Source organism: Vipera ursinii, assembly GCF_947247035.1.
Source record: "Vipera ursinii genome assembly, chromosome: 1".
NCBI lineage: Eukaryota > Metazoa > Chordata > Lepidosauria > Squamata > Viperidae > Vipera > Vipera ursinii.
Window position 1 is genome coordinate 359,317,983 of NC_139512.1, and position 18,730 is coordinate 359,336,712.

Below are 18,730 nucleotides of genomic sequence, written 5' to 3' on the forward strand. Positions count from 1 at the left end.
GGGGAGGCTGCAACTGTTGTAAGTGTGGAAAATAAGTCGCTTCCGTCAGTGCCGTTGTAACTTTGAATGGCCATGAAACTATTGTAAGTTAGACTGCCTACATAATAGGACTAGGAAGGCCCTCGGAGGTCATCTAGTCCAGCCCCCTGCTCAAGCAAGAGACCCTCTGCCATCCCAGGCAAATGGATGTCCAGTCTCTTCTTAAAAGCTCCAGTGATGGATGGAGCCCCCACAATTTCTGGAGGCCAGTAAGGGACCTCAGAGGTCTTCTAGTCTAACCCCCAGGTCAAGCAGGAGATCCTATCCCTTTCAAGACAAACGGTTGTCCAATCTCTTCTGGAAAGCCTCCAGTGATGGAGCAGCACCCACAAACTTCTGGAGGCAACTTCCCTTCCACTGGCTGACTGTCCTCACCGTTAGGAAATTCCTCCTTAATTCCAGTTGGCTTCTCTCCTTGGTTCGTTTCCATCCGCTGCTTCTCCTCCTGCCCTCTGGTGCTTTGGAGAAGAGGTGGACCCCCTCCTCTTCTTCAGGGAAGCCCCTCAAGTACTGGGGGGCTGCTATCCAGTCCCCCCCCGGGCTCCTCCTTTTCATGAAACGAGGATTTCCTAGCTCCCTGACCGTTCATTTCACAGTTTAGTCTCTGCTCCCCTGACTGTCTCGGTGGTTCTTGCCCGCACTGGAGGGAGCAAAGGCTGCGTCTGCCGGCTGCTCCTTCAATGCCCCCCCCATCGCCAGGGTCCAAGCCCAGGGGGGCTCCAGAGGAGGCGGGAGGGAATCCCTGCCAAAATCTCTCTCTCTGGGGCCTTCAAAAGGAGAAGAAAATGGAAATTCCAAAAAAAGGGGGGGAGCCCCCAGGAGACCCTTGCGTCTCGGTGGCTGGAGCCCAGACAACCTCGCTGCCTCCCAGTGAGTCACGGTCGGGGTCGGGAGAGGCTGCCCAAATCCCTCTGCTCTTCTGGCCCGGGAGGAGGGTGGCTGGTGCCCCCCCCAATGAGTCAGCCCCCCCTCTGTGCCCCTGGGCTGGGCTCGGCGAAAATGGGGCCGGAGAGCCGGTGGGTCCAGGGTCAACGGAAGCCCACCCGGTTTCAGCACCCAGTTTGCCACACAATGCGTCCACAAGGGGGTCCTCGGCCTACGACCACAACGGAGCCCAATATTTCTGTTGCTAAGTGAGACATCGGTTTGGTGAGTTTTGCCCCTTTTTACAACCTTTCTTGCCACAGTTATTAAGTGAATCTGGTTTATCCGCTGTCTTTGTCAGAAGGTTGCAAAAAAAAAAGAGGATCATGTGACCCCCCCCACGGGATTCGGCCCCCCCTCCCGTGTGAAACCAGTGGCCCACGGTCTGAATTTGGATCACGTGCTGCAACGGTCATAAGAGTGAAAAACAGTCATATGTCTCCTTGTAAACTGAGGACTGCCTGTGCTATGCTCTTAACTCCGTCTTAGCGTGTTGTGTGAATCCAACCAACAAATGAACTGTGAGCCACAGGCAGCCCTTGACTTACCACCATCTGTTTAGCAACCAAGCAAATTAACAGCGGCGCTGGAATAAGGGACTTTTATGACCAGTCCTCACAATTATGACCATTGCAGCATTTACCTGATCCCCATTTGCGACCTCCCCAACCAGCTCCCAACAAGCAACATCCATTGGGGGAAGCCTGATCTGCTTAACGACCGTGTGACTCATTGACGACCATGACAAGAAGGCGGTCAAGGTGTTTTGTGATGGGCCCGCATTTTGAGATGGGCAAATATAGAAAGTCAAACAAATAAAAAAATGTAAAATTGGGTGAGACTCGCTTAACCTCCGCCTCGCTTAGCGACAGTCCTGGCCCCAACTGCAATCGTAACTTGAAATTGTAACTGTGTAAGTCCTAAAAAGGCTTCTGCCCCCCACCCCAGGCTGGGGGAAGAGCGAGAGGCAGGGACTGGGGGGGGTCTCCAGGGAGGGCCAAGGAGGGGCTGCCATTCTCTGCCCTTCGCAGGTGTCGGCAGAAAAACCCCTCCCTCTCCCCCCCTTTCCCTGGATTGGGACCTCTGGGGGCTGACCCAGATACCAGGGGGGCCACGGAGCTGGGTGGCTGATGTGACTCAGGGTCAGGCTGGGGGAGGGGACCTGGGGGAGGGGGTGTATGGCTTTCTGCACCTGACAAAGGTCAGCCCCCTCGCAGGCAGACCCCCTGCCGGGACCCCCAGCCCGACTCCTGGCTTCCTTGATGCCAGCCTCAGCCCACACCGTCCAAAAGCTGAGGGCAGGGCGCCCCAGCTGCAAATGCCATCGGAAGTGGAACATGGGCTCCGTTCATTCCCTACCCAACCGTCTCAAGGGGGGCGGGTTGTTTTTGCAAAGGGGCTCAATGGAAATGGGAGGCGGCCCTCCCCGCAACGTCCCTGCAGTGCTGGTGCGGCAGAGCGCCTGCCCGGAGGCAGACGTCACGCATGAGGGGGGTGAGTGGCAGCTCCCTGGCCTATGGGGGGGGGGAGGCTCTGCTTCAGCAGTAATGAGAGGCTTTTGGAGGGCGCTCAACCTGACACCCCCCCCCACAGGCAGTGAGCTGGAGGCTGAAGTGGCAGCATGCAGGGGGGGGTGCTTCTGTGTCAGGGGACAATGGTGCAAAGGGGAGAGGGGCCGCCAGAGCACACCTGGTGGTGCAGCCCCTTGACCTCCCCTCCCCAATTCAGCATGGCTCCCCCCCACTCAGCACAGGGGGATGACAGCCCTGGGAGGAGGAGGAGCTGATAATGCTGCCTAGCCCCCTTCAACACTGACAGCCCCCCCCTCCTGCCCAATTCTCTGTGATTTTGAGCCAATTCCATCCTGGGTGGACTTCAAAGTTAGCAGCATCTGGGACAGCAGCAGTTTCCATGGCAACCAAATCTGGAGTACTGCTCCGCCTAGGGAGCCAGTGGGCTGCTGCTCCCTCCCTCCCTCCCTCCCGCCCCCTCCCCTCCCCTCCGCAGCCAGCCAGCCAAGCACCAGACATGCAAAGGCCCTGGGAGGAACCAGCCTCCAACGTGGGGCAGGTGGTCCCCTTTCCCGGCAGAAGCCCACCCGGATGCAAGGCCGGGGAGCAAGGGCAGGGGGCTGCAAAGGGCAGGGGGCACTAGGACTGGGGCGCTTCTGGTGCCCTGGAGCCCTTCAGCGGGGGTCTTGCCCGTTGGGTAGGGATCTTCTAAATAAATGAACCCCCCTCTCTTCCCAACTGGCAAGCTGGAGAGCCCAGAAGGGGAGGGGGCAGCTGGCCTGCAGTCAGCGGGGTAGCCCCCTGCCCACAGCCACGCAGGGGTGACTTGGCATCTCCTCCAGAGGCTGCTCCCCCCTTTTTGAGAAGACACGAAGCTCAGCCGCCACGGGCCACGTACATACTCAGGCAGCTGTGGCCATAGTGGACAAGGAAGTCCGCTCCCAAGGCCCGTGCGGTGAAGTCGTCCACGCAGCAGGCGCCGTAGGTCACGTCGCCCATCACCACGGCCTCTGCCCCGGTGAACCTGCAAGAGGAAAGGCAGAATGCACGTCCCATGCGGCTCAGCCTCCCCCCTCCCCCCCACGGAGGGGCCAGTCCATGGGGGGGGAGAGCGGCTGAGGGCTTCTGGCCAAACCAACGCAGGCCGACCAGAGTTGGGGGGTGGGGAGGAAGCCGTCCAAGCGCTTGCCAAGAGAAGCCAAACTGGCCGGAGGCTGATGGATCCGCCCTTCCGGAAGCTTCCTTGTGCCCTTCCCACACCCACGTTGGGTTCAGCAGCCATACAGGCTGCCCTCAACTCGCAACCATTCATTTAGTGATGGTTCAAAGTTACAGAGGCATGAAAAGTGACTTACAGCCAGTCCTCGCACTTATGACCAGGGCAGCATTCCCCATGGTCATATGATCAACTGGCACGGACAGCTCCCCCCCCCCACGGGGGCTCGTGTGATCGCCTCTGCCGACTTTCACAGACAGCCACCAAAAATTAATTTTATTAAATTTATATACCACCCTTTCCCGAAGGACTCAGGGCGGTTTACAGGGTATTTAAAATCAAACAGTACGAAATACAAAAGTTAAAAAACAATTAAAAAAGATTAAATTATCCCTTAACTAAAACCCTCAGTTAAAAATTCTCAGCCTGGGCCGGAGAGCTCAAAGAGCCAGGTCTTCAGGTCCCGGCGGAATGAACGAAGGTCAGGGGCAAAGTCAGGGACAAAAAGCAAAGTCAAGAGGGAAGTTGGACTCACTTAACAATTGCACCATTTATTTACTTAACGGCCGTGGCAAGAAGGTCATAAACTGGGCAACTCATTGAACAACTGCCTTGTTAGTGACAAAAATTCTGCTCTCAATTATGACCCCCCACCTCTGCCCAGAAGAGAGCCCCCGGGGGGGGGGGCTAAAGGAGGCGGGCAGCAGTGGGGGAGGGGCAGGAGATGGTGGCAGATATTTGGTGAGTGTGCCCGTGAGGGTCCAAGGCCGCTGACCAGAAGGCTTTTCCTAGACACTCAGGAGAGTGGAAGCCAGTTCCCTACCCCCAAGGCCTCTCCTTCTCAGACCAGCCTACCTCGAAGGGTTGTTGGGGGGGAACAGGAAGAGGGAGCAATGAGTCTACAGTAGAGTTCCCCAACGTTTTGAGGATGGCAGCACGGAGCAGGGGGTGGGGAGAAAGAAGGGATGGTTTTGTGTCGGGGGGGTGAATGTGCACCAAGCCCCGTTGATTGCACGAGTGGGGCCGCGAACACCTACGGCACTCGTGCCGATGCTTGCCCGAATGAGGCTGGGGACACCCACGATGCTTGTGCCGGCGCTCGCACGAGTGGGGCTCTCCAAACACAGACACACACATACGCTACCAGCCACCCACCCACGTGGCCTGGTAGTGGGCCGTGGCCACAGGTTGGGCACCCCTGGTCTGCAGCCTTGAGCCGCTGCACAGCAGGCAGGAAAGATGCTTAAGGCACAGAGTGGAGGGTAAGAGTCATGCAGGCCTTAACGGGGCAGATGCTCCAGGAAGGAGGCCGAGAAAAGCAGCCCTGCCTGGGGCAGGAAAACTGGGTGGGGGGAGTTGGGGGGACGCTCCAGTTTCCTCCCAGTTAGCGGGGGGGGGGGATGAGGAGCCCGGCTTCGCTTCAGATAAAAGGATCCGGATAATCAGCCCCTTTGAAGTCAAGAGATGAAAGAGCACAGCAGCAGGGGGGGGGGCAGCTGGCTCCGGAGGCAGCCCCCCAGGAAAGCAAGGGGGGAAGCTGCCCCCCCATCAGCCATTCACGCTCTTCCATGGGCATGGGGGGCATCTGAGCAGCCCTGGGGTCAGCCCCACCTCCCTCACCCCCACCTCCAGCCCCTGGGCAGGCAGAGCTGAAGGGCTGCACGTCATGCCAGGAGGCTGGTGAGGACGCCCCCCCCGAAACGCATGAATGCCAGTCTCCCCCCCCAGCCCAAAGGCCCCAATCCAGCCCAGGAGTCTCCCCCAGCCCCTCCCCAGCTCACCTCTCAACGATGTCGGCCAGGGTGCAAGCAAACATCAGGAGCCCCTCCGGCATCTGCAGCGCCACTGAAAGGAGGGCAGGCAGAGGAGGCCCGTCAGGGTCTGGGGGCAGCCCCCCATCCAGCCCCCGGCAGGTGTTGGGGCTCCCTTTCTCCCAGCGGTGCTCCACCCCACCCCCCTGGGGTGACTGCAAGCATGCTGCCAGGCCCCCACTGCCCGCTTCTGCCCAGACGGGCCTCGGGAAGCCGAACTGCTTCTGCAGGGAGAATGAAGGGCACCCGGGAAGCCTCCCTGGCTGGGGATTCTGGGTGCTGCAGTCCCATCGGAGAGCACCGGGTCGGAGAGGCTGCAGTTCAGGGACGGAGACCTTCTTGGAGGCCAAAGGGGGCCCCGATTCTGGAGAGCTCTCCAGGCTGAGCGGGCACAAGTCCCCCATCCTGCGAACCCCCACCTCCCACCCACCCTGACAGGGCAGAAGCCGAGCCACGGGGGGGGGGGGGGCAACTGTGATCCGGGCAAGATCCAGACAGTGGGTAGGCAAGAGAAGCTCTGCCAGGCATGCCCACATCCCTGGCACAGCCCCGAATCCGGCTGCCCGCTCCGGCCTCTGGTCCTTTCTGGCAGGCTGAGAGATCAGGAAGAGGGCAAAGCTGCTGCGCTGCCAGTCACCCACAGCTGGGCAAGCAGGGGCGGGTGCAGGGAGCCCCCGGTGCCACCATCTCCTGCTGCCAACGGGCAGTTCTCTGCCTCTCCTGCCGCCCGCCTCGTGAGATCCAGGCGGCATCCTCAGTGGAGAAGCCGTTTGCTGGCAGGATGCCCACTGCTTGGGCAAGGGCTCGGAGCCAGCTCTCCTTGGCACGTGGGGCAGCAGTCAGCCACGCCGCACGTGGCTCCGTGGGGCTCATCCCCACCCCTGCGGGGGGGCCACCCACTTTCCCCAGAACTGCACAAAAGCGGCCAGCCGAGGCAGCGAGCGGCAGCTGAGTTTCCACGCAGGGATCCGGTGGCCCTCAGCACCCACTCCCGGAGGGCAAAGGGAAGCGGGTCTGGGGGTCTCCCTTCCCCAATGGGCAGAGTGTCCCTCCCCCGTCCCAGGGTCAAGGGACTCACCCCTCTTGGCCTGGGCCTGACGGACCCGCCACACTGTTTTGTAGACCTCGAAGTTGTAGTTGGCCGGGAGTTGTCCCACGGCGTCCTGGAGCTCCGGATCAGAGAGAATCTCCTGCGGGATGAGGTGGGCCACCCGGCGAGGGGCTCGTCTGGCTGCAGGGGGAAGAGCCACGCGAGGGGGAACTGAGCCCACACATGAGCTCCCCCCCCTTAACTCAGAGTGCCCTTCCTTGGCACGGAGGAAGGCAGGTGCAGATGGCCAGAGGTCCCTGCTCGCCATTAGGCTTCAACACTCGGCCCTAAGGACAACCAAGGGAGCTGTGCTGTCCAGGCCAATGCCCCCCCCAATTAACCAGATGCCTCCCGAAGGCCCCCCCCCCAACAATGCAGGGAGCCAGGCCTGCCTTTCCCTGGCCGAGGCTGCCTCTGGATGCTGATGAATTATAAAGCCATCCAGGCTCTCTGAGAGAGCAGGCACGGCCCCTGTGCGCCACACAAATGCTTGGCCAAATTTCCGGGGGGGGGGGGCGCTTTGTATTGCAGGCTAGTATCACAGGCTGACTCTGCCCACAGCCGGGAGTTCGATCCTCACCGGCTCAAGGTTGACTCAGCCTTCCATCCTTCCGAGGTGGCTAAGCTGAGGACCCAGGCGGTTGGGGGCAAGAGGCCGACTCCGTAAACCGCTTAGAGAGGGGTGTCAAGCCCTGTGAAGCGGTATATAAGTCTAAGCGCTCTTGCGACTGGAGGCCCGTTCTCCTAGCCCAGGGATGGCGAACCTGTGACATGCGTGTTACAGGTGACGTGCCACGCCAGAATAGAAGCAGAGAGCCCAGTCTCAGCAAAGGAGAATGTTTGTAGCTCAGGGTTGAAAGGAGGGGTCCTGGGGGGGGGTGTTCAGTGGGCTCCATCCCATTCAGCCTCCCCCTCCAGACGGCTCCTGGCTGCCCAGGAAATCTCCCACAGTGCCATCCCCGAGGAATGCCAATCGCTTGGGCAACGTGGAGAAGGACCCTGTGTGGAGGGGGTTGGCAGAAATCAGACTGGACTGCTCCCCGCGGGGGATGGAGAGGGTGGCGGAGGAGGGTTTTCCACAAGCGATGCCCTGTCCAGGGCTGGCAGGGCCTTGTCAGTAGTGCCTGTTATGCCTCCCTCTGTCCGGAGGGAAGCAGGGAGGATTGGGGGGCCGAGAGGAGAGAAAGGCCGATGGGCCACAACCAGCAGGAGCTGAATCACATTTCAAGGGGGGTGTTGGCACCGCCACCTACGGTGCCAGAAGGGCTAGTGGGCCCGGGTCCTCCAAACGGCACCCCCAGCCCCCTTTGGCACAGGCGTGTCGGCGTTCTGTGAATCAGCAAAGCAACAGCCTTACGGAGGATGCAACTTGGCAGGGAAGTCTCTCCGGAGGGAGGGAGGGAGTGAGGGAGGGAAGAAATGGGGTGGGGGAGCCGACTGATGCATGGCAGTGCCAGGAGATAACAGGCACCAGAGGAGGAGGGCAAGCAGAGACTGGCTCATGGGCTCTTTTGCCAACCGACAGGGAGAAAATGACGAATCCGAACTCTGAGCAAGCTCTGTGGGCAAAGCTGCAGTGGGCGGAGAGGCAGGGCAAGGCCGATTCACCCACACCTCTGCCCGGCTCGAGGCCCAGCCATGGGCATCGCCGTTCCCTGCCCCTTCGCCATTTGGGAATGAAAAAGGGCGAGGTGGCCAATTAGCCAACCAAAGGAAGGGAAGGAATGGGACACCTCTGGGAAACCGAGGCACAAGGGAAACTGCTCCAGGAGCAGAGGAGAAGAGGGGGGGGTCATTAGGGACCAACTGGAGTCATCCAGACTCCTGGGGGCTATACAGGCAGTCCTCAACCTACGACTGTATAGGCAGTCCTCAACTTGTAACCACAACGGAGCCCAAAATTTCTGTCATTAAGTGAGACATTTGTTAAGTACATTTTGCCCCATTTTACGACCTTTCCTGCCGCAGTTGTTAAGTGAGTCACTGCAGTCGTTAAATTGATAACACGGTTACTAAGTGAAACTGGCTCTCCCATAGACTCTGCTGGTCAGAGGGTCGCAAAAGGTCACCACACGACACTGCAACCGTCATAATTACGAGTCAAGCAGCGGAATCAGTTGCCCGGGGTCTGAATTTTGATCATGTGATCATGAGGACGCCACAAACGCTGCAGGCATATAAAACGGCCATAGGTCACTTTTCCAGTGCCGTCATAACTTGGAACGGTCGCTAAATAAAGTGTTGTAAATCGGGGAGTGCCTGTAATTGAGTCGGAAATCATGGTTGCGAATTGTGCCGGTCATTCAGCCTCATGTGGCCAACCCAATTTTTCATTTTTGCAATAGTTATTAACAAATTGCTAACCAACCATCCTTAAGTGAAGCCACTGACCCCAGGGGCGTTTTTGGCTGAAACCAGAAATAAACTCCGTTTTCTAGGAAACAAGAAATTGTGGTCTACAAACCGTCATAACTGCAGGTCAGCTGTCGAGGGTGCAAAATGCGACCACCTGACCTGAAGCCACCGAACTGAATCTGGGTCCCTTTCTTTGAATCCACTGTTAACTTTGGTCGCTAAGCGATTGGTTGTAAGTCAAGGACTGCTTGTGCAGGCAGCCCTCGGCTTGGGTTCATTTAGTGACCCTTTACAGCAGCGCTGGAAAAAGCGACCGACCACTGTTCGCACTCACAACCCCAGGGTCACGTGATCAAACATCAAACGCTCAGCAACTGACTCGTATTGATGATGATTTTGGTGTCCTGGGATCACGGGATCCCCTTCTGCGACCTTCTGACCCGCGAAGCCAAGGGGGGAAGCCAGGTTCACTTAACGACCAGATTACTAATTTAACAACTGCAGTTTATGGGGCAAAACTCACCTGACGGGCGTCTCGCTTAGCAAGGGAAACGTTGGGCTCAATAAAGGGGCTTCGGACACCTTTGTCACGCTTCATGTTTGGCTAACGCCCCGCTGTCCTGGGGATACAGAATAACAGAGCTGGAAGGGGCCTTGGAGGTCTTCTAGTCCACCCCTCTGCACAAGCAGGAAACCCTTCATTATTTCAGACCAATGGCTGCCCAGCCTCTTCTTAAAGAGCCTCCAGTGACGGAGCACCCACGACTTCTGGAGGCAAGGAGTTCCACTGGTTGATTCCTCTCACTGTTAGGAAATTCCTCCTTAGTTCCAGGTTGCTTCTCTCCTTGATCGGTTTCCATCGGTTGCTTCTTGTCCGGCCTTCAGGGGCTTCAGAGAAAAGGTTGACACCCCCCCCTCTTCTCTCTGATAGCCCCTCAAATATTGGAAGAGGCTATCATCCCCCCCGTCTTTTCAATGGACTAGACATACCCAACTCCTGCAACTGTTCTTCCTGTGTTTAGCCTCCAGCTCCCTAATGGTTGAAGATCAGCGGATTGAAGAGCTGTCTGTCCCCCTCCTTGAATCCAGTTGGTGCATCGGGAGGGGGACCACCGGATTCCTAACATGGCTCTCCCGTGACTCCTTTGCTGAAGGACTTCTTTGTTTTCTCAAAAAAGAATCAACCCAACTGTGCTTTTACACCAGGGCTGGGGAACCGTGGCCCTTTTATGACTTGTGTGGACTTCAACTCCCAGAATTCCTGAGCTAGCCTGGCTCAGGAATTCTGGGAGTTGAAGTCCATAAGTCATAAAAGAGCCAAGATTACCATCCCTGGACTAGAGTATCTCCAAGGTCCCTTTCCAATGTTTTATTATTGTTGTTGTTGTTGTTGTTTGACACTAATAGTGTCCATCCATGCCAACTTTTAAGACTTGTAGACTTCTGGGAGTTGAAGTCCACAGGTCTTAAAGTTGCGAACCCTGCTATAAATGTTACCATCCAGGGAAGGAATAGATAAGAAAAGTATAAACTCCAGGAGAAACCTGAAAGGGCTGCAGGTGTAGTTGGTGTAACTGGAAAAATATTAAAATGTGGACGCGGTTTGCTTGCAGAGAGGCGGCGTGTGACACATTCATTGTGTGTGTGTAACGGCTGCGTCTGTGCCTGATGATTTCAAGAATGTCAATTTGTTCCCCTTCGCAAAGAGAAGCATAGCAACAGGGAACACAAGCTCTCCAAGGGGATTATACTTTGCCACCCTGAGTGGGAAGCCGCTAGCAGAATTCCGACTGGAAGGGCGCAGAAGGGACAATCGGCAAAATGGGACGTTTTTGCTCTCCAGAAGAAACGTGACAAAAGGAGCTTATGCCAATTTAGATAAAATGCAGAATAAAATGCACACGCTCGAATTGCGGGATGTTTCATGTGAATATGGAATTAACACTCGGCTGCTGCATGCAGCAAAAGTTTACGCTGGAAACAAAGCATGAATGAAAATAAATGGAGTATTTAGTAAATGACTCAGTAAACTGAAAACAACAATATGTGATTGGAAAGGTAATGCGGCCGTGGATGAAGGCATAAAAATGATTCCGGTGCCGTTAGAAGAATTCATTTATTTAGAAGATTTATATAGCTGCCCACTCGCTCTCAGTGACTCTGGGCAGTTTACAAGCAATGCTGGTTTGGGGCATGAATGCAGTAATTTCAAAGTATTTGTTTTTAACAGGGAGAAATTGAGAATGATTACAAGCTATACATAAATAGATGAAAATAGGCCAATTAGATGAATGCACGTAATTTGGTAGAACAGTTATTACCGGAAAGAAAAAATTTATTGTGCACAGAAAAAAATGTCACACAATGTTGCTTACCCCAAAAGGAGTACCTCAAAGGATGCGTGTATAAATACTACAGTAGTAAATCTTTAAGCAGGATCCCAGGGCCAAGACCCCTGCTTTAGGGGTCTTCCAACTTGGCCCTTTTATGACTCGTGGACTTCAACTCCCAGAATTGCTCAGCCAGTTTCAAGACCCCTGCCCTAAAGCTAAAAACAGCCCTTCACCCAATGGCCAACAAGACACGGAGACCAGCGTTCAAGTACATTAAAGTATAAACATTTATAAAAGCTGCGGTTGAAAAATGCATTAAGAGAAATGCTTTAAAATTGATTATTACAAGTATGGTACCAGCACCGGTCACGGACTGCTATGATGGGTACAATTTCTTCCTTTAAAGAATCAGACGAAACCAGGTTGATTCCCAGCTACGTGCCCCAGGCAGGAGACCCAGAAGATGGAGAAGATTCCCTGGGCTCCCCCAAAAGTCCTGGGGAGCCACGCCAGGCCTGCTCCCCACCCGCCCCGGGGCTGCTGCTGGGAACCCCCCGGCCCAGCCTACCATTGCGCGAAGCGGCTCTTTTTTGCGGAATAGGACAAGGCTGCCCAACTTTGGGAAGCTTTAAGACCTGCGGACTTCAACTCCCAGAATCCCTCAGCCAGCCATGTCTGTCTGGGGAATTCTGGGAGCTGAAGTCCACCAGTCTTACGCTGCCTGGGGAATTCTGGGAGGAAGTCCGCGGGCTCTTACAATTCCAAGATTGGAAAATTGGTGGTCTAGGGTCTCCTGCTCGAGCAGGGGGGGCTGGACTAGAAGACCTCCAAGGTCCCTCCCAACCCTGTCCTTCTTGAGGCTACTGGGGGGTTGGGAGGAATAAAGCCCGTGGCGTCTCTCTCTGCGACCACCGCCCCTTTCCTCCCGGGGCAAGAGAGGCTGACCCCCCCCCACGTCCTTCCACGACCCCACCCCGGCCCAGCCACCCGGCGCGCCCCTCCCCCTCCCTCCCCCCAGCCGAGCAGCCCCCCCACCCACCCCCGCGGCCCGCTCACCTGCCGCCAGAGCCGGGGGTCCTCCGCCGCCGCCCTCCCCGCCCGCCGCCATGGCCGCCGCGCCCACGTGGAGCCGCGGAGGCAGCGCCAATCGAGCGCGGAGCCAGGCCGGCCGGAGGAGCGCCGAGCCGGCGATGGGCGGGGGCGGCGGGCTCCTGAGCGCGCGCAGAGCGCCTTCCCGCGGCTTCTCTTCGCCGGGTCGCCTGGGGACTACAGCCCCCCTAATCCCCGCCCGCAGCCCTCCTCGGGGAGGGGAGGGGGCTCCAGCTCGGCTGGCGGCTAAACTTCCCCGCGGCTTTGGCTGCGCTTCGCACCTCGCACCCGCCACCGGCCTTTGGGGAGGGGAGCCGGACGACCCGACTGGCGCTGCCCACGCGGGGGCTCCTCGGGGGAGGGGGCGAGGCTGGACCGGCCTGGGCTTCCCCTGCCGCCCCCTCCCCCCCCGGCCCTGGCGGCGGGCAAAGGGGTCTCCGCTTTGTTCATCCCGCGAAGAAGCGCCCCCTTAAGCGTTGCACGCCCGTCTAGGTGTACCTCCACAAGCGCCCCTTTGCTGGGGAACCCAAAGGCTGCCCTGCCCTCCTGCCCCCTGCCCCCCCCAAGTAGAGAGGCACTAAATTTCATTTTTGATGTGTGTCACTGCACCCACAGTAAAAAAATGACAATAAAGGTTATCTTGTCACAGACATGTCAAACACAAGGCCCTGTGGCCGGATGCGAAGTGGTTTCATGTGGCCCGCAAACCCATCCTGGAAACAGTGAGGGAACGCCCCCCCCCCCCCGCTGCCTTGGCCCTGGCCCAGGGCGGCCGGGAGCCAACGTATAATTTCATGGTGGCCATCTATGCTGAAATGCATTCAGTCTTAGCTCCACAAGGCCATCTGAAAACAGCTAGGGACCGGTCCGTGCCATGTTGGCACTGCCCCCTGGGCACACGCTGGGGAGGTATCACCCTTTGTGAGAAATGAAGAAATGCACCATCGCCTGGAAGTGGCCATCACATGGCCCTGCCTACTTCGGGCAGGCTACGGGCTGGGCAGCGTTGCGCTTCTCTTCAGATTCATGCCACCCGGCTCAGCCTCTCGGCACTGTGAGGAGAGCGCCCTGCTGCCTGCAGAAACCGGGCAGGCTGGGGACTGGGCAGCATTGCGCAGGTAACATCGACTCTCATGCTGCTCATGGCATCCCCTCCACCAGAGCCCACCAAGCCAGATATGTGAAGTAGGCGAGGGCCATGTGCTGGCCCAGGCGATGGTGCATTTCTTCATTCCTCACGAAGGATGACACTTCCCCAGCTGCGTTTCTTGCCTGTTTTTCTCATTTCAAATATTTTCCCACCACTTAAGGAGGAAGAGGGAGGGTCTGAGGGAAGTCCTGCCTTAGTCCTTCCCTTCTGCCCTTTCACCATCCCCTTGCCCCCTCCTCCTGGCATATCCCGGGGGGGGGTCTCTCATCCTATTGCTAAGGAAGCTTTGGATACAAAGCCAGGTCTCCTCCCATGGAGAGGGAGTGGGCCTCCCTCTGACTTTGCCCTCATACCCATCACGAGCAACCTGGCTAAGGAGAGCAAGCACAGCAGCAGTGCAGCTGGGCGCCCCCTTGGGGAAGTGGGGCTGGGCTTAGTGCCGCGGGTGTTTGAGGGCTGGGCTGGGCATTTCATCTCCGCGGCACTGTCCAGCTTCCCCCCGCAAGGCCTAAGAGGAACAGTGAGGCTCCTCCAGTGGACCATGCCTTGACACTTGCCCCAGTCCCATCTCCTTCTGCCAGAGACCTTCGGATCTGCCCCACTCCTGCCCAGGCCCCCATAGGTACCCTTGGCGTGAAAGATGTAGAGCTGGCCATGCCCACCCAGTAGGCCACATGCACTCCAGCCACGCCCACCCAGTAGGCCACACCCACCCACCCCCCACAAGGGCAACTGCAATGCTGATGCGGCCCTCAAGGAAATTGAGTTTGACACCCCTGTCTTATCAGATTCCCCCACCTGCAGGGTGCAGTTTTGCAAGGCTTGGGGAGGGGGACCCTCCTTCCTGAGAAGCAGAGCCCCCCGGGTTGGGAGCTCGCTGGGGGGGGGAGCTAGGAAGCAAATCTCTCCTTCCCCCTCCTGCCCCTCCCCAGATACGGGACCCTTTCCTGGAAGGTCCCCCAGGTTTGCCTGGGAAACAGTCTTGGCTTCGCCCGTCTTTAGACCTCGCTGAGCAGGTCTAAACCTAGCTAGGTCTTGGATGGGAGACCACCAGGAACTGACCTCCCGGGTCGGGGAGTGGAGAAACCCCTTCTAAGGGGGTCCCAGCAGACCTTTGCCCAAAGGCAGCCGGGCTGGGACTGCCTCCCGAGACGATTCCTCTTGGATCGGTTATGTTTTTATGTAATTTATTTCGTTTAGGCGCTTCCCAGTTCCAGGCAGCTCATTACGGACTAAAATACAATATGTGTATGGGAAGTAATGAAAAACAAGCTAAAGAAGAGAACAAATTTTTTAAAAAAATAGAGAACAAATATGGTAAATCCAGCCAAAACATGTAAAACAGCATCCCTCCCCCCCCCACCCCCCACCCCCCAAGATACAGGCAGTGTCCAATTTCCTGGGATTTGAGGAAGCCTTGAAGTCCTGGCTGTGTTCCCAGGTTGGGGGGTAATATGGGTGTTGAGGTGATTTAGTTGTCTTTCCTTGGTCTGGCTATGGTTGTCGGTTTAATTTTTTACTTTTTTATGGATTTTGTAAGCTGCCCAAGAGCCTTCTGCAAAAGGCAGCTATATTAAATCAAATTAAATTATATATTTCCCCCCCCCCTATACGAGGGTGCCAGCCCCTCTGCCCCAAAACATGGGAGAAGAGAAGAGCCAGGCTGTTAAGGCCCTTTGGAGGGCCATCGGGGTGGGAGATGTCTGGATTCCTTGGGGAGCCCCATTCCAGAGGGCAGTGGCAGAACAGGGGTGCTTGCAGGTCCCCCAAATACGGTGCTGATTAACGGAAGGGGACCGGAGGGCATCGGCCCTGTCAATTCCAGTCCGTAGGGCAGACTTCTAGGGCAGACAGGCGTCCCTCGGTTATTTGGACACTGCTTCATGCACTAGGCGGTTGACGATGGCACATAAAGGTAGCATTAATAATTTGGGGGGGAATGTTTCTGACTTTTTGTGCTCGGGGGGGAGGGGAATGAGGCACCTGTGCCTGGCACTGCATTTCACATCCTGAGGCCCCAGAAATATCATTCGGGGTGAAGCTCGGAGACTGCTAATCAGCCAGGCTCAGCAAAAACCCATCGAGGGTGTCAGAATTCCCTGAGGTCTCCTCCAGAGTCGGCCCAAAAGTTTTTTAGAGACCCCCTGAGGGCATGAGGACACCCTTGACCTCCGTTGCCTTTCCTTGACCAAGACGGGGTGGTGGGTGGGCATTCCAGGCCTGGCTGCCAGGGGGACCAGCCTTCCTGCTTAGCTACACCGGAGCCCCCCCTCCTGCCAGCCTACAAAGAGGAGCTTCGGAGCCGGGCCACCCCCAAGCGGTACCAGGGGGGTGGGAAATCTAATTGCCGATACAGCGTGGCAAGCTATGGCAAGCCTGGCATGTCCGGAGGAGGAGGAGCAGGAGATGGTCCTCCCGGCCCAGAGAAAGCATTTTCTCATTTTGTCCTGCCCCCCCCAGGAAAACAGAGAGGCAAACAGAACTTGGGAGGGGAAGAGAAGAGAAGGGGGCACCCAGGATTTCTGTAGGAGCCCCATGAATGAACAGAGCCCCCACAGCTGATGGCTGCCTCCCCCTTTCATGCAGGGAAGGGGCTGGGCTGGGGGAGGAGAGACACGGGCAGTGTCCTCCTGTAGTTCAGGAGAGTTACCTGTTGCTGCCTCACCTGTTCATCCAGGTAGAACTTGGCCTGCTGAGGGGGGTCCGTTATGTCAGTTATAAGCTCTTCGGACAATCCACCCGCCCCCTCCCCAACCAAAGGGGGGCCTTTAGCCATCTGTCCTGGCTAAAGCCGGGCACAACCAGCCTCCCAGAATCAGGGATCCCCAGGGCTCCCCACACTCTGGGACTGCCTGCCAGAGCAGCTGCCCCCTTTGGGGTGCTTTGGGCCACGCTCCCTGAAGCTCCTAAAACACCCTTCCCCTCCCCGTGGGCCCGCCACCAATCACACTCTAATCAGGCCCCTCTCCCCCTCCCTGGCTGAGTGACAGCTGCTCTGCCCCCTCCCTGCTCCTCTTACTCAGCCCTTGAGTAATTCACAACGCCTCTCTGTGGGGCTGGCCAGGCTGTGGGTTTGCTGGCTCTGCTTGCTGCTCCCCCAAGTTTGCAGCTCCCACTCGCCACGGCTGTCCTCCCCCTCCTGGAGGAGTGGGGGGGGGACTGTAAGAGGGGAGCCACTCTGGGGGCACCTAATTTGATCTTGGCCACAGAAGCCCCTCCCCCCAGGCTGCCTGGTCCCCACCTGCTAAGACCCCCCACAAGGCAGCGGAGCAATGAAGCCCATGGCTTAATCTGGGGCAAAAAAACCCCTTCCCCACCAGGTCCTCGAGTGCTTCTTCAAAAGGTGGCGCAGGGGGTCTTCATGCCCACTGAGCCCCCAGGCCTGCTGGGTGGGCCCCATCCATGTCTGCCTCCGCCCCCCCAGGAGGAACAGCTCTGCCTCCCTCCCTGGGCTGCCTTGGCCAGTGGGAGAGGGGTGGGACGGCATCTGGGCCAGAACAGCCTCCTTCCTGGGAGGAGAGCAACACAAAAACAACACAGTGTGTGCTGCGCGTTGCAATCTGTTGGCCCCAACCTCAGCGCAGAACAGAAGGGCTAATTCGTCATGTACCCACAAAAACTGGAGGGGCTGCAGAGTCAGCCGGCGGTGCCCCTCTCCAAACGGCGTCCTTCTGCCTTTGACGGGGAGAGAGGGCAGCGGGCCATGGGTGGCCCCCATGGGTGGTCTTGGGGGGCCCCTCTGATTTCCTTGGCTAAACGTTTGGAGCTGGCCCCCCAGGGAAGAGAGGACCCTCCCCTTGGGCAGAGGCTTTGGGGGTAGAAAAGGCAAGGGGAGAGATGAGGTACCCCCAACCCCCTTGGGGAAAGACCTCGGTCTGGTGTCAGCCTGGCGGGAGCTGCCCCTTACCCAGAGGGAGATTCGGCTGAAGCCAGCAAAGAAGCCCCAAGGGTCAAGGTCACAGCCCAACCCAGGACCTGTCTGGCCACTCCAGTCTCTGGTCATTAGGGTCCTGTCCAGACCTACCGCCAGGTCCCATGGGGTCACAGCAAGTGGAGATACAGACAGTTCCCGCCCCTTGCAGAAAACTCTCAGGGACTGCTCCTGTCCAGGGACTGCCCCCTTCAGGCGGCCTGTGGGCCTGTGAGCCACCCTTTGACCAGGGGCCCTGGGGCCGTTGTTCTGCTACTTCCTGGGAGGAAGTTTGGATCCAGGAGCCCAGCAGAGGCAAAAACGGGAGGGCTTCTGAGGCAAAATGCCCTTAGAAAGGGCTCTTCCTTTCCTGATGCTGCTAAATGCTGGTGCCCTTTACGTGGCGGGTGGCATGGCCCACCACACACGGGCCACGGTCGGTCAGGGCATCCAGCTGGCCAAGGGGCCGGCTGGCCCTGGTGGGAGGGGATTCTGGGCTACTTAGGCCTGCCCAGCGCTGCTCTCCCTGCAGCTGGAGGATGAAGCATCACAGAAGCCCCTCTCCTGCTCCTCATTCCCCCCACCCCCCACCCCAAGGGGTGAGGAGATCCGGTGAGGACTCCTGGGACCAGCCCAAGGAATCCTGGCTGCATTCTCATGTATCTCAGTTCCTGAAAGGATCTGACTTGGGTGTACATCGAACCTAAATGCACTGTGGGTGAGCCAAGCAAAGCCCCCACAAACCAGCCCCTCCAGGTGGGTCTGAGCTGGCTGGGGGAGGTCCTGTGAATGCAGCCATGGGCTGCCGTTTCCCATTTAGAGGGAGCGTGGGGAGGGGCTCCCTGGGTCCCGGCGGGTGGATCTCCCTCCATTCCAGGGCAGAGATGCGGCGTCCCTGGTCAGGCTCAGCCCAGCCCAGGGGGGGTGGGGGGTGGGGTGGGGGTAAAGGCTTTCCCCAAGCAGGAAGTATTTGGGTGCCATATTTGGGGGAGCAGCCTTGGATGTAACTCCTTGTGTGTGCCTCCCAGGCTTGAATCCCCTTCCCGACCCAGGGCCACCCAGCTCCCCCCAACCTGAAGGTGGCAGGGCTGGAGGTGAGGGATGGGAAGATGGGAGGAAGGGGGGAGGGCCTTCAGGCGAGGGAGGGAGGGAGGAGAGTGGAGCTTGCAGCTGCCCCAAGGCCCTTGGCAGGTGCCAGCTGGGCTCTGCCCACAGCGGCTTGTGCAGGAGGAGTAGCAGGTGTTGTGTAGAATCTCCTGTGCTGCCCTTTCTGCCCCTGACGGACAGACCTGTGGAACTTCG

General features: G+C 58.0%; 1 protein-coding gene across 2 annotated transcripts in view; it reads right to left on the bottom strand.

Annotated features, from left to right (window-relative positions):
• DPH1 (diphthamide biosynthesis 1) overlaps positions 1-12,405 on the bottom strand; it is a 30,481-nt gene extending 18,076 nt beyond the window's left edge. The window contains exons 1-4 of one of the 2 annotated variants that reach the window (XM_083379785.1): positions 12,336-12,405; positions 6,580-6,732; positions 5,472-5,535; positions 3,377-3,498 (exon numbers count right to left, since the gene is read on the bottom strand). In XM_083379785.1, the coding sequence (XP_083235911.1) occupies positions 3,377-3,498; positions 5,472-5,535; positions 6,580-6,732; positions 12,336-12,387 (391 nt within the window). In that variant the 5' untranslated portion in view covers positions 12,388-12,405. Of the gene's footprint in view, positions 1-3,376; positions 3,499-5,471; positions 5,536-6,579; positions 6,965-12,335 lie in introns of those variants that run through there. The other variant, XM_083379784.1, reaches the window with a different exon arrangement.
• Between the last annotated feature and the right edge of the window lie 6,325 nt (positions 12,406-18,730).